General features: G+C 40.1%; 1 protein-coding gene across 1 annotated transcript in view; it reads left to right on the top strand.

Moving 5' to 3' along the window:
- Positions 1-14077, top strand: part of LOC122563310 (AT-rich interactive domain-containing protein 2-like) — a 265104-nt gene that overhangs the window by 163672 nt on the left and 87355 nt on the right. The window contains exon 6 of the mRNA XM_043717025.2: positions 307-374. Within this exon, the coding sequence (XP_043572960.2) occupies positions 307-374 (68 nt within the window). The remainder of the gene's footprint in view (positions 1-306; positions 375-14077) is intronic.

The raw sequence follows: 14077 nt of genomic DNA, 5'->3' as shown, positions 1-14077 counted from the left end.
TACAGAATTTTCACCATGTAGATGAATATATTCAATGCTCACATGTTTGATGTAGCCTCATCATTCCTATCACACGTACATAGCATTCTTCCACACACCACACCCATACTTTCTGCTCTCATCCCCACCCAAGTTCTCTCCCACTTCCTACCCCTCATGATCTCTTCTCTGCTCTCTCCTGCCTGCTAACTTTCCTCTTCCCCTCCCCCACTCCTCTCTCTCCATCCACCCCTGCTCTCTTCAGAATTTGAAATTTGCTTAAGTCTCTGTTTTCATTATAAGTAAAGTATATATTCTTTGTTTTAGGTCCAGGGACCTACTTGAATGTATATGAATCAGAATGGAAAGTTAAATCTGGAAGAGACTTCATAAAGGTGACTATGCAATTCAGCAGATAACAGCAAATATGTAAATAATACTGTAGTACAAAATTGATATATTTTAATTTTCTGAATTTTTATGTCATGCATTGAACATATAAAGCACATTGTTTATAACAGTTAGAATCTGGATTGCGCTCTGTAGCTAACCACATGTTAGAGAGTCTGGAATAGTAAGTGTCTTTTGTGCAAAGATTACATCATTAAATATGTAAAACAAAAACCTACCCTTTCTGACTTGATAGTTAAAACATTTTTGACTTAAACCAGAAGTCATTGACTGAAAACCAAATTCCATGCTGTCCTCATGAAGTATAATCCTAAATGAACATTCTTCTATGAGCCCTGATAAGTTCATGCTGTCAGGTTATTCAAATCTAAGGGTAATCATAACCAAAACTAATGTAGATGACATCCCATATTGGAGATTAATACAGTGTGAGTTTTGACTTTTTTTTTCTCCTTCTTCTACCTTTTAAGTTCGTGGACACTGAAGCTAATTATAGCCCTAGTATTATTGTCCTGGTGAGAATGTCCCAGGACAGGAATTGTATCTGAGACCTGATGAGTTTTTGGGACCAAGATGTAATAGACACAGCTGTGTCATCCCTCAACCAATGTATTCTGATCAAAGGTCTGCAGATTAAAAGTGTAGTAAAGGGTAGAGGGGAAATGAGATTGACATAACATTGGGTCTAATATTGAGACTGTACAGCTGGTCGAAGGAAATGGCTGCATGAAGTGGCCGAAGAAGGCTGCAGGATGTGGGGAGTGAAAGGTAGGAGAGTGAAAAGGAATTGAGAAAGAAGGCTGCAAAGGAGAGAGCAGTTTTAAACCTGTCAACCATGTAGCTGGGAACACCATAATTCGCTGAGGTATTTAATTCCTTGAAAATGAATGTGGAATCTATTGTTTAAGGCTGTTTATGATCAGGAGCTACTATTTAGGGGCAATGTAGTAAATACTATTGTCATCAACGTTGTCAGTTGTCTCAATCTGTGATTGAGATTGGCAGTGATTCAGTTGTGACTGCCTGGTTAAAATGTTCCAGCTTTGTTTATATGTGATGGAAATGCATTAGTTATTTCCTCAGTCTGTGGTTGGTGTGTGTGTGTGTGTGTGTAGTGGTATCTCAGTTAATTTTGAAAACAAATTTGTGGCCAACTTATGCCCGTAATGTAAATGCTGAGGCGTCTAGGAACATTATGCATTCTTTGTGTGTAGAGGCTTTAATTTCAGTTGACTATTAAGTATATTGATAAATACTTATAATTTTTGTGAATCCAAGTTTCCCATGTCGACTCAAATACAGAGAGTATTGCTACTATGTGACTGGATTACATAAGAAATGATTTATTGAGAATGAAAAAGAGCCCCGACAACCAAAAATTGGCCATCCCAATAACTTTGAAGTGACCTCTGAGAAAATCTTGAGAGGAACCCTGAAAAATTATTTTGACTTAGAGCTGATTACATAAAATGAATGACCATGTTGTAAGCAATCATGTAACAAAGCTGTGGCTCTAAATTAAATATTCTAAAAATTGCGCTTTTGATGGCTTTATAAATAAAGGTATAGAATACACAAACTATGCATGTAATATAAAAAAGTAGTTGACCAGAACTGTACACTGTACTCTGAAGGTGGTCCCACCAATGTCCTGCACAACCTCAGTGTGACTTCCTAATTCCTGTACTCAGTAGTCTGAGCAATGAAAGCAAGCATGCTAAACGCTGTCTTAACCACCCTGTCTACTTGTGATGCAAATTTCAAAGAACAATCTGTCTGAACCCTTTGGATGTCTCTGTTTAACAACACTAGCCAGGGCTCTACCGTTAACTGTATAAGTCCTGCCTTTGTTCATTTTACCAAAATGTAAAACCTCACATTTATCCGAATTAAACTCCATTTGCCACTCCTCAGCCTGTTGGCCCATTTGATCAAGATCTGTTTGTAATCTTAGACACCTTCACTGTCAACTATACCTCCAATTTTGATGTCCTCTGCAAACATACTTACGATGCCTCCTAAATTCTCATCCACATCATTTATATAAATGACAAACAACAGTGGTCCCAACACCGATTCCTACAGAACACTGCTAGTCACAGAGCTCCACTCTGGAAAAACAACCCTTCACCACTACCTTCAGTCTCCTATCGTCAAGCCAATTTTGTATCCAATTGGCATGGTCTCCATGAATTCCATGTGATTTAACTTTAATAATTAATTTCCCATGTGGAACCATGTCAAAGGCTTTACTAAAATCCATGTCGACAGTGTCTACCGCTCTTCCGTCATCAAGCATTTTGGTCACATTCTCAAAAAAACTCAATCAAGTTTGTGAGACATGATTTCCCATGCACAAAGCCATGCTGACTATTCCCAGTCAGTCCTTGCCTCTCCAAATGCATAAATTCTATCTCTCTGAATCACCTCCAACAACCTACCCACCACTGATGCCAGACCCACGAGTCTAGAGTTCTCAGGCTTCTTCTTACAGCCTTTATTAAGTAATGGCACAACATTTACACTTCTTCCGTCACCTCATCTGTGGCTTTAGGTGATATCTCTGCTAGGGACCCTGCATTTTCTTCCCTAACTTCCCAAAACATCTTGAGATAGGCTTGATCTGATTTATTGATCTGATTTATCCATGTTTGTTTTTTTTTTAAGACCTCCAGAACCACCTCTTCTGTAATGTGGACTATTTTCAAGACATCAATATTTATTTCCCTGAGTTCTCTCGCCTCCACTTTCTCCACTGACATGGAATATTTGTTTAATATCACTCTCACCACCTGTGGTCCCACACATTGACAATCTCATTGATCTTTAAGGTGCCCTATTTTCTCTGTAGTTGCTCTTTTACTCTTAATATACTTGTCGGAAACTCTTTGTATTATCCTTCACCTATCTGCCAAGGCACTCTGATATTCCCTTTTTGCCCTCCTGAGTTCCCTCTTGAGAATGCCCTGACACCCCTTATACTGGATGTTTTTAAATTGGGGAGGGTGCAGAACAGTTTTACCAGGATGTTGCCAGGACTGGAGGGTTTGAGTTATAGGGACTGTCTGGATAGGCTGGAATGTTTTTCACTGGAGTGTAGGAGATTGAGAGGTAACCTTATAGAAATTTATAAAAATCATGAGTGGCATAGATAAGGTGAATGACAACGCTCTTTTCCCTTAGAAGGGGGAGATTAAAACTAGGGGGCATATTTTTAAGGTGAGAGGAGAAAGATTTAAAAGGGTCCCAAGTGGCAACTTCTTCACAGATTGGTTTTTATGTGGAATGAACTGCTAGAGGAAGTGGTGAATGCAGGTACAGTTACAACATTTAAAGACAAATGGATAGGGACATGAATAGGAAAGGTTTGGAGGGATATGTGTCAAACACAGGCAAATGGGGCTAGTTTAGTTGGGGAAATCTGGTCAGCATGGCCGAGTTGGACTGAAGGGTCAGTTTCCGTGCTATAAGACTCAATGACTCTGGTTTTGGGAAGAACTTGGCTCCAAGGTTAACCCACTTACCTTTCACCTCTGAAACTTGGGTTCAAATCCAGATTAGAGTGAAAAGTTGCAAGTATTCTCTGGCTGTGTGGATTCTGTGAAAGGTGTTGAAAAATTTCTCAGCAGTCCCTTGTAAGCATCACAAAATGTGATCCTATTTGACAATCTCTTTTGTAAAGACCACAGGATGACTGCTATGGAAAATGTTGGAGTAAGGGAAGAAATTCCATACTGCTGCTGTAGGATATGCCCTTAAATTTTGGGGTCTAGAAATTTTATCCTGCATTTTGCTGTCCTGTTCTTAATAGTGGCATGAGCTGTCTGAAATGGGAAGAGCTCAAATGTCTCTATATAGCTATCCTTTCAAAAAAGATTTTTGGCTATTAATCATGTTTTTTGCACTTCAGATTTAATTTGATCTATATTGTTGATTCTGTCATTTCTCCAAACCAGTTGGCATTTTGAGAGTTAATAATTACTATTACTAATAAAAGGGTTCATCAAAAATGTGTCATCTCCATTACATTGTTTTGACTTTGAAACAGAAGTGTGAAAGTGGGAAGCACACAGGCAGGTGGGAAGAAAATGTTTGATTCTGAATGCAACTGCAAAATTAAACACGTGAAAAGTTAGTGTAAATGTATAATGTATGCACGAGCAAAGGAGAGCATCGGTTTCTGCAGTGCTGGGAAAGGTAATTGCAGGCCAGCAGGAACAAATTAATTAAACAGCTGATGTATTTGTCACTCTTGCATGTGGTCATGAGTTTGGTTAGCTTTGTCACTGGCCAGGAGCATTTAGATTAATATTTGAGATATTTGACCAGAAACTGAACTGAACCAGCATACTGTGGCCACAAGAGCAGTTCAAAGGTTAGAATTCTGCAGTGAAGAACTTACCACTTGACTCCCAAAGTCTGTTCACAATCAATATTTCACTTCCTTGGGTGGGTGCATCTCCAACAGCATTCAAGAAACATGACTCCATCTAGGATAAAGCAGACAGCTTGGATTGGCACCCCATTCACCATGTTCAACATTCATTACCTTAACCACTGATGTGCAGTGGCAGAAGTATGTACCAGCTACATGATGTACTGCACCAACTCATCAAGTCTCTTCAACGTTACATTCCAAACCTGCCATCCTCTACCCCACACAATGACAAGGGCAACAGATACATGGGAATATCACCATCTGCAAGTTCCCCTCCAAGTCACACAGCAACCTAACCTGGAGTTCTACCACTGTTGGTTCACTTACTGAAACAAATCCTGAAACTCACTCCTGAACAGCAACTTGGCTTTACCTACAGACACAACAGTGGTTCAAGAAAACAGCACATCATCAATTTGAGGGCAATTAGAAATGAGCATAGATGTTTGACCTTACCATCAGCATTCGCATCCATGAAATAAAAACTGTTGTCAATCAGAATAAGGCTGGGAAAGTGCCAATCATGGCTAACTATTAATGTATTATGCAAGATTGACATGTTTACTTTATTAGGTAACATCAGTGAGCCTCCGGTGAAGCACTGGTGTTAGCGACCCGCTTTCTGTTTGTGTTTAGGTTTCCTTGGGTTGATAATGTCAGTTCCTGTGGTGATGTCAATTCCTGTTCTTAGAGGGTGGTAAATGTGGTCTAAGTCAATGTATTTGTTAGGAATGCCATGCTTCTAGCAGTTCTCGTGTGTGTTTCTGTTTGGCTTGCCCTCAGATGGATGTGATGGCTCAGTCGAAGTGATGTCCTTCCCATATGTATGCAAGGATACTTAGTGAGAGTGGGTCATGTCGTTTTGTGGCTAGTTGATGTTCGTGTATCCTAGTGGCTAGTTTTCTACCTGTTTGTCCAATGTAGTGTTTGTTACAGCTCATGCATGGTATTTTGTAAATGACATTAGTTTTGTTTATCGTCTGTATGAGGTCTTTTAGCTGCTGTTTTAGTGTGTTGGTGGGTTTGTGGGCTACCATGATGCCAAGAGATCGGAGTAGTCTGGCAGGCATTTCTGAGACGTCTTTAATGGAGGGGAGAGTGGCTCGTGTCGCGTATGTCTGCTTGTTTGGATTTGTTAATGAGAACTATATAAGATTGTGTTCATTGGGTACCTGTTCTTTTTGAATACACTGTACAGGTGATTTTCCTCTGCTCTTCATAGTTCCTCTGTGCTGCAGTATGCAGTGACATGTTGGAATAATATTCTAATGCAGCTTCGTTTGTGGATGTTTGGATGATTGTTTCTGTAGTTCAATATTTGGTCAGTCTGTGTTGCTTTCCTGTAGATGTTGGTTTGAATTTCCCCATTGGCTGTTCGTTGTACTGTGACATCTTGGAATGGCAGTTTGTTGTTGTAATGCATTACACATTATTTCAATGAGCCACCACAAACCGCAGCACCAAGGAAAATCACCTATACAGTGTATTCAAAAAGAACGGGTACCCACTGAACACAGTTCACTGATTTCTCAGCTACCAACCCAAACAAGCAGACCAAACATGTCCAGAAACCCTAGTCATTCTCCCCTACAGCAAAGACATCTCAGAAATGCCTGCCAGACTACTCAGACTCCCTTGGCATCATGATAGCCCACAAACCCACCAACACACTAAAACAGCAGCTAATGAACTTGAAAGACCCTATACAGATGACAAACAAAACTAATGTCATTTACAAAATACCTTGCAAGAACTGTAACAAGCACTACATTGGACAAACAGGCAGAAAACTAGCCACCAGGATACACGAATATCAACTAGCCACAAAAAGACATGACCCACTCTCACTAGTATCCTTGCATACAGATGAGGAAGAACACCACTTCGACTGGGACAACACATCCATCCTAGGGCAAGCTAAACAGAGACACACATGAGAATTCCTCGAAGCATGACATTCCAACTGGAACTCTATCAACAAACAAGTCAACTTGGACCCCCACATTTACCACCCTCTGAGAAAAAGAACAAGAAATGACGTCGCCACAGGAAATGATGTCACTTGGGAAATAAGGTCACCATGGGAAATGGCATCACCACAGGAAATGACATCACCCACCGAAGAAAACCTAAACACATAAATAGAAAGCGGGTCACTAGCATCAGTGCTTCACTGGAGACTCACTGATAATGTTACCTAGTATGGTGATGAAACTTCTGAAAATGAACTTTCCAGCTCAGCGAGCAAACTTACATCCAGCATGTCAACCTGAGTTACAAATCTTCTCAAAACTCGCTAGTGTTTACTTTAATCTTAGCATCAGTGCTACCTTTTGCTAATAAAATCAATAAATCCCAAAGGCCTATGGCCATTTTATTCTGAAAATTCTTGACGTCATCTAATCCTGGAAGCTGAGCAGACTTAGTACTTGGAAGGGGACCTGCCTCAGAATATCAGGTGCGTGAGGCTTAAGACTCTTTATGGAGCAGTGATTGTGCCCCTACCTCTGGGCCTGAAGATCCAGATTCAAGTGTCACCTGTCAGACATATCATATGTCTGAACAGGTTGATTTAGTAATACCTATAATACTGAGGGCCAACATCAAACAAAGCAATGAATATGGTAGCAGTTTCAGCGACTGTTGTGACACACTGGTAGTGTTATGTCTCTGGTTCAGAAAGCCTGCGTTCAAGTTCCACATGTTCAAGAGGTGTATCATGACATGTGAACAGATTGATTGATTAAAAGTATCTATAGACCCCAAAGACAGCTAATATAGAGAAAGAAGAGCCTTAATGATAAGCAAATGAACCTGCCACTCCAGGCAAATAAGCTATTATTGTTGATGTGATTCTGAATTATGTAAACCACTGGTAACTATCCCAGATTACTGGGACAAAGTAAGAAAAAAAATGCTGTTGGTAATTGTTAGTAAAACAGATGCAATGCTCAGTAATAATTTCTATTTGTAGTTGCTCTTCTAAGCTTCCATTAATTCCTGTAAAATAGCACTTTAGATTTCGTACTGAATTGCAATATCAGTAGGGGATACAGGGATTAATAATAGACAATGCAGTTTCCTAAATTGAAAAACTGGATTTAAAGAAACATTGCAGATGAAAATCTGAGGTAAAAGTTATAATTGAATGGATCATTAGGATCAAAATGAGAGAAAATCAAGCATAAAGGACAAATCATTTCAATGACTTGGCAATTGAAAAGGTAGCCAACAAGGATGAGTTTAAAAAGCAAATGAACAAATATGTAGAAAAGCATTTAAGGGAGCATCGAAATTTTATTATACCACCAACAAGGTATTTCATAGATTGTGGCTGGGGTGTGGAAATTGCTTAAAAATGTTTTTGTGCACCTGAAATAGATCTTGCAATTAATCTTTGCTGTAATAGAATCTTGATTATTCATGCAGTATTCATCTTTATTGTTTTTGCCGCATTTCAATGGAATTAATTTTAAATGTGAAAATGCTACTCATTTGGTGTGTGGAATCTAAGTTTGAATTGTGCAAAGGTAGATGAAGACTGCTTTTGGTGCTCACATTTATTCACGAGTATTGTTATTGTTCTGACTGGCTCTCTTTAGTCTGGTGAGCAATAGTAGGTCTGTTGATTGACAATGCTGGCCTGAACTGTAAATGAGTTCACTTAATGGCTTCAGTGGGGAGAAGAATGTTCACTGGTGACTACTATTTCCTCATATTATAGATAAGTGAAGTTCCACTGTAACTCAGTAGCGCAGATACTTTTGGAAAAATTTATTGAAATACTGTATATCTATAATTTATAATCTGGTAAACCCATTTTGTACCAGGCTAAAGATATCAACAGTGTGTATTTTATGTAAAGTTGAAATAAATTATCACATAAAGCCTGGAAGTAATGCCTGCTTAGATGTGTGTTTCACCTGATAAATGACAGCAAAATTGTAGCATAGTTATTTTACTGGACTTGTTCACCTGAGGTGTGGACTAATGACTCCATCAAGACAGCTAGGGATTTTAAATGCAGTTAATTATGTCTGGAATGTAAAGCTGGATTCAGTAATGGTGACCGTGAGTCTACCAGAATATTGTAAAAGTTCATCTCTTTCATTATTGTGATAGAGGCATACAGCATGGCAACAGACCCCTCGGTCCAACTAGTCCATGCCAAGCATGTTCCGAAACTAAACTCCCATTTGCCTGCATTTGGCCCATATCCGTCCAAATGTTTTCTATCCATGTATAGATCAATATGTCTTTGAAATGTAACTATATCTGCATCCACTACTTTCTCTGGCATCTCATTCCACATATGAACAACTCTGTTTTAAAACAAAAAGTTGCCCTCATATTCTTTTTAAAACTTTCTGACTTCGTCTTAAAAATATGCTCCCTCGTTTTGAACTCTTCCCTTCCTAGGAAAAAGACTCTCTTGTCATTCGTCTTATCTATGCCCCTCATGATTTTAAAAACCTTTCCACGGCCACCCCTCAACCTCCTATGCTTCAGTGCTAAAGATCCCAGCCTGTACCTTAAAACTCAAACCTTCCAGTTCTGGCAACTTCCTGGTAAATCTTTCCTGCACCCTCTCCAATTTAATATCCTTCCTATAGCAGGGGTGATCAGAACTGTACACAGAACTCCTGAAGAGGCCTCTCCAATGTCCTGTGCATTCTTTACGCAAACATCCCAACTCCTATACTCAAAGATCTGAACGATTAAGGCATGCGTGCTAAATCTTAACCACCGTCTTCTTAACCACCGTCTACCTGTGACACAAATTTAATTTGTCCTTTACGGAAAGAAATCTGTCATCCTTAACCAATCTACCTGTGGCCTCAGACTTTAAAGATTGACTCTTAACTGCCCTTTGGGCAAGCTACTCAGTTGTATGAAACCACTACAAAAAAAGTCTAGAAAATATACCAAAGTCGTACAGACTGCCAGCATTTGACAACAGATTCAGCCATATGAGGTATATCCAGCCCAGTTGATGCTATAAAGTCCTGCTTGTTAACACCTTAAGACTTGTTGACAATGTCGAAAGAGCTGTCCCCACAGATTCAACTGTCCTGACATAGACTCCTGTCTTTCATCCAGCACCCCATTCTTTGTCATTGTTCCTAACTAAACAACAGAACAGATCCGCTAGAGGTGACAGCAAAGTGGTGTACAATCACAAGGGAGTAGCCTTGCGAGTCTTCATTGACTGCAGATCACAAGAAACCTAATGGCATTATGAGCAAAGAAATCTCCTGATTGACCCGCTTAGGGAGAACAATACACAGCAATCCGTGCACCTCTGTATTGAAAGCCACTTGAAAGCAGCATTGTGGATAGAAAGGGCACAGTTTATTGACTGTGCTGGCTAAGTTCTGAAGGAAGTAGTTGCCAGACAAGGGGGGTGGGGGAGTAGAATCAAAACCTGTGTTGATAAAATCAAAGCAGTGTACAAGCTACTGAACTTTGTTATAGATTCTGTCACATTTCAAAGAATCACATAGCCTTTTGTGGAGGCAGTCAAGCCATTACAATAAGGAAACCCGTCATGATGTGTGATAAATGAATTAGATTGAGAACAATTATACCAACCATGTTGTGCTGCAAGTCATCAGCAGAATTGTGTTCCACAGTGGTGTGTTACTTTGTGGCCTGGCATTTGCAACCTTTATCATTGCAATCAGGTTAAGGGATCACTTCTGTTTTAAGTGAGGAGTGAAAGCGAGAGAGTCTAGTGAAGCTAGGGCTACATGTTTACTAAACAACGGAAGCAGCTTACTTTAAACACAACTAAATGATAACTTAAAGCTCTGCAATCCTGCCATTACCAGCTGAGATATGGGGTGAACGTTATCAACATTTATCAATGTTCCTCAGAGATGGGGAAGATACTAAACGAGTATTTTGCATCTGTATTTACTGTACAAAAGGACATGGAAGATATGGAATTAGGGAAATAGATGGTAACATCTTGAAAAATGTCCATATTACAGAGGAGGAAGTGCTCAGTGTCTTGGAACGTATAAAAGTGGATAAATCCCCAGGACCTGATCAGGTGTACCCTAGAACTCTGTGGGAAGCTAGAGAAGTGATTGCTGGGTCTCATGCTGAGAAATTTGTATCATCGATAGTCACAGGTGAGGTGCCAGAAGACTGAAGGTTGGCTAACGTAGTGCCACTGTTTAAGAAGGGTGGTAAGGACAAACCAGGGAACTACAGACCAGTGAGCTTGATGTCGGTGGTGGGCAAGTTGTTGGAAGGAATCCTGAGGGACAGGATGTGCATGTATTTGGAAAGGCAAGGATTCATTAGGGATAGTCAACATGGTTTTGTGCATGGGAAATCATGTCTCACAAACTTGATTGAGTTTTTTGAAGAAGTAACAAAGGATTAATGAGGGCAGAGCAGTAGACGTGACCTATATGGACTTCAGTAAGGCGTTTGACAAGGTTCCCCATGGAAGCCTGGTTAGCAAGGTTAGATCTCATGGAATACAGGGAGAACTAGCCATTTGGATACAGAACTGGCTCAAAGGTAGAAGACAGAGGGTGGTGGTGGAGGGTTGTTTTTCAGACTGGAGGCCTGTGACCAGTCAATTGCCACAAGGATCGGTGCTGGGTCCTCTACTTTTCATGATTTATATAAATGATTTGGATGTGAGCATAAAAGGTATAGTTAGTAAGTTTGCTGATGACAACAAACTTGGAGGTGTAGTGGACAGCAAAGAAGCTTACCTCCGATTACAATGGGATCTTGATCAGATGGGCCAATGGGCTGAGAAGTGGCAGATGGAGTTTAATTTAGATAAATGTGAGATGCTGCATTTTGGGAAAGCAAATCTTAGCAGGACTTATACACTTAATGGTCAGGTCCTAGGGAGTGTTGCTGAACAAAGAGGCCTTGGAGTGCAGGTTCATAGCTCCTTGAAAGTAGAGTCGCAGGTAGGTAGGGCAGTGAAGGCGTTTGGTATGCTTTCCTTTATTGATCAGAGTATTGAGTACAGGAGTTGGGAGGTCATGTTGCGACATTGGTTAGACCACTGTTGGAATATTGGATGCAATTCCTTTGTTTTGGAAAGATGTTGTGAAACTTGAAAGGGTTCAGAAAGGATTTACAAGGATGTTGCCAGGGTTGGAGGATCTGAGCTATAAGGAGGCAGAGTGTTGGAGGCTGAGGGGTGACCTTTTATAGAGGTTTATAAAATCATGAGGGGCATGGATGGGATAAATAGACAGTCTTTTACCTGAAGTGGGGGAGTCCAGAACCAGAGGGCATAGGTTTATGGTGAGAAGGGAAAGATATAAAAGGGACTTTAGGGGCAACCTTTTCACGCGGAGGGTGGTACGTGTATGGAATGAGCTGACAGAGGATGTGGTGGAGACTCGTACAATTGCAACATTTAATAGGCATCTGGATGAGTGTATAAATAGGAAGGGTTTAGAGGGAAATGGGCCAGATGCTGGCAGGTAGGACTAGATTGCATTGGGATATCTGGTCGGCATGGACAAGTTGGACTGAAGGGCCTGTTTCCTTGCTGTACATCTCTAAGTGACACATCAGAATTCTGAAACTCCCTGACAGCAACTCTCTCCCAGACTATATTACATTGTCGTCTCGATCCCCCCTCAGTCGAAGCAAAACGCGTGGAGGCACAGTGTGGCTTTACTTCCTTCATCTTTATTTTGGGCCCTGGAGGGGGAAGAGAACAATCGTCCATGTGCACATGGACATGAGTTCATGGTCTTCTCACTCGAACAGCAGTTTACAGGGAGGAACATCCAGATAAAGCAACATATGTATTGATTGGATGACAATTACAATGAGCAAGTGCCAATAGTAGAGATTAAGCCATCTGCTGTTCCACAATGAATGTTCTTAACCTTAATTGGCTTCACATAATGAATACTTCTCACTTTGTTAAACTGACCTTACATTATGAATGCTTTCGATATTGTTAAATGGCTCTACATAATGAATGCTTTTCCACCTTGTTAACCCATTTCTCTTGCTTCCAGCAACCCATTGTTAACTGCAAGTTCTTAGCTGATCTCAGTCATGCTCAGCTGAACCTCTTGTTTCACAAAACTCAAAACGTAACTATTTCCCTATCTGCTCATACCCTTTACACATTCTCAACATGGATTGCAGTGGTTCAAAATGATTCCTCAACATCAACTTCTCAAGGTCACTTAGGGTCAGATGGTAAATGCCAGTTGGCATTGCTCAAGTCTTGTGAATTAAAACAGGTTTTATTGTAATCTGTCTTGCAGGATCTTTTTAATAAGAAAAAAGTTAAATCATTGTACTTCCCATCTTTTCCCAGAGTCCCACAACAAGTAAAATAATATCTAATAGTAGTTGATTTTTTGGAAGCTAAAAGCTTCAACATTATGATTCTTTTTGTCAGCATCTTCATTTATTCTGAAATGAGCTCTCATTTATTTACATTTCTGACATTATCTTCTGGCCTACTTCATCTTTTGAAGTAATATAAAAATAATATTCTATGTTAACTCTACATAATTTTAATGTACCTCAGTATGATTCCCTTAACCATTCTCCTCCCATTTCTCTCTGCCTCCATTTTTGCCAAATTTATTGACTTTTTTTTGTGGATCTAACTAGTCGTGTTGATTGGGGGAGCCAGTTTATTTGACTTTCAGAAGACATTATCTAAGGTCCCATATAAGAGTTTAGTATGTAAAATGAAAGTATATGTGACTTGTGGTAGTCTACTGACACGGATAGAAAACTGGTGGCAGACAAGAAACAAAAAGCAACAATATACAGATCATTTTTGAGTGACAGGCAATGACTAGTGGGGTACCACAGAAATCAGGGTAGCAAGAGTCTTCTCCTGAAGAAGAAACAGTGTCCACCATGCAGGATGGTGAGCTCACAGGGAGTGGAGGGTGAGTCAAAGCATTGACATGTTTGCTTCCTTTGGTGTGATTTGAGTTTTATTAATAATGCATAATAATGAACGTATTGACCCCAAAGTACAAAAAGCTAGATTAAAAGAGGCGCCATGTTCACACGTGATGTTTTGTCACCTCATTTAGCAAAATTGGAGGTGTAGTGGACAGCAAACAAGGTTATCTCAGAGTACAACGGGATCTTGATGAGATGGGCCAGTGAGCTGAGGAGTGGCAGATGGAATTTAATTTAGATAAATATGAGGTGCTGCATTTTGGAAATGCAAATCAGAGCTGGACTTATACACTTCGTGGTAAGATCCTGGGGGGTGTT

This window comes from Chiloscyllium plagiosum, unplaced genomic scaffold (genome assembly GCF_037043375.1).
Source record: "Chiloscyllium plagiosum isolate Xiang-an unplaced genomic scaffold, Cpla_swu_hap1 HiC_scaffold_26, whole genome shotgun sequence".
NCBI classification, from domain to species: Eukaryota; Metazoa; Chordata; class Chondrichthyes; order Orectolobiformes; family Hemiscylliidae; genus Chiloscyllium; species Chiloscyllium plagiosum.
Note: the sequence above shows the minus strand (reverse complement) of the source record. Positions and strands in the feature narration are given on the sequence as shown.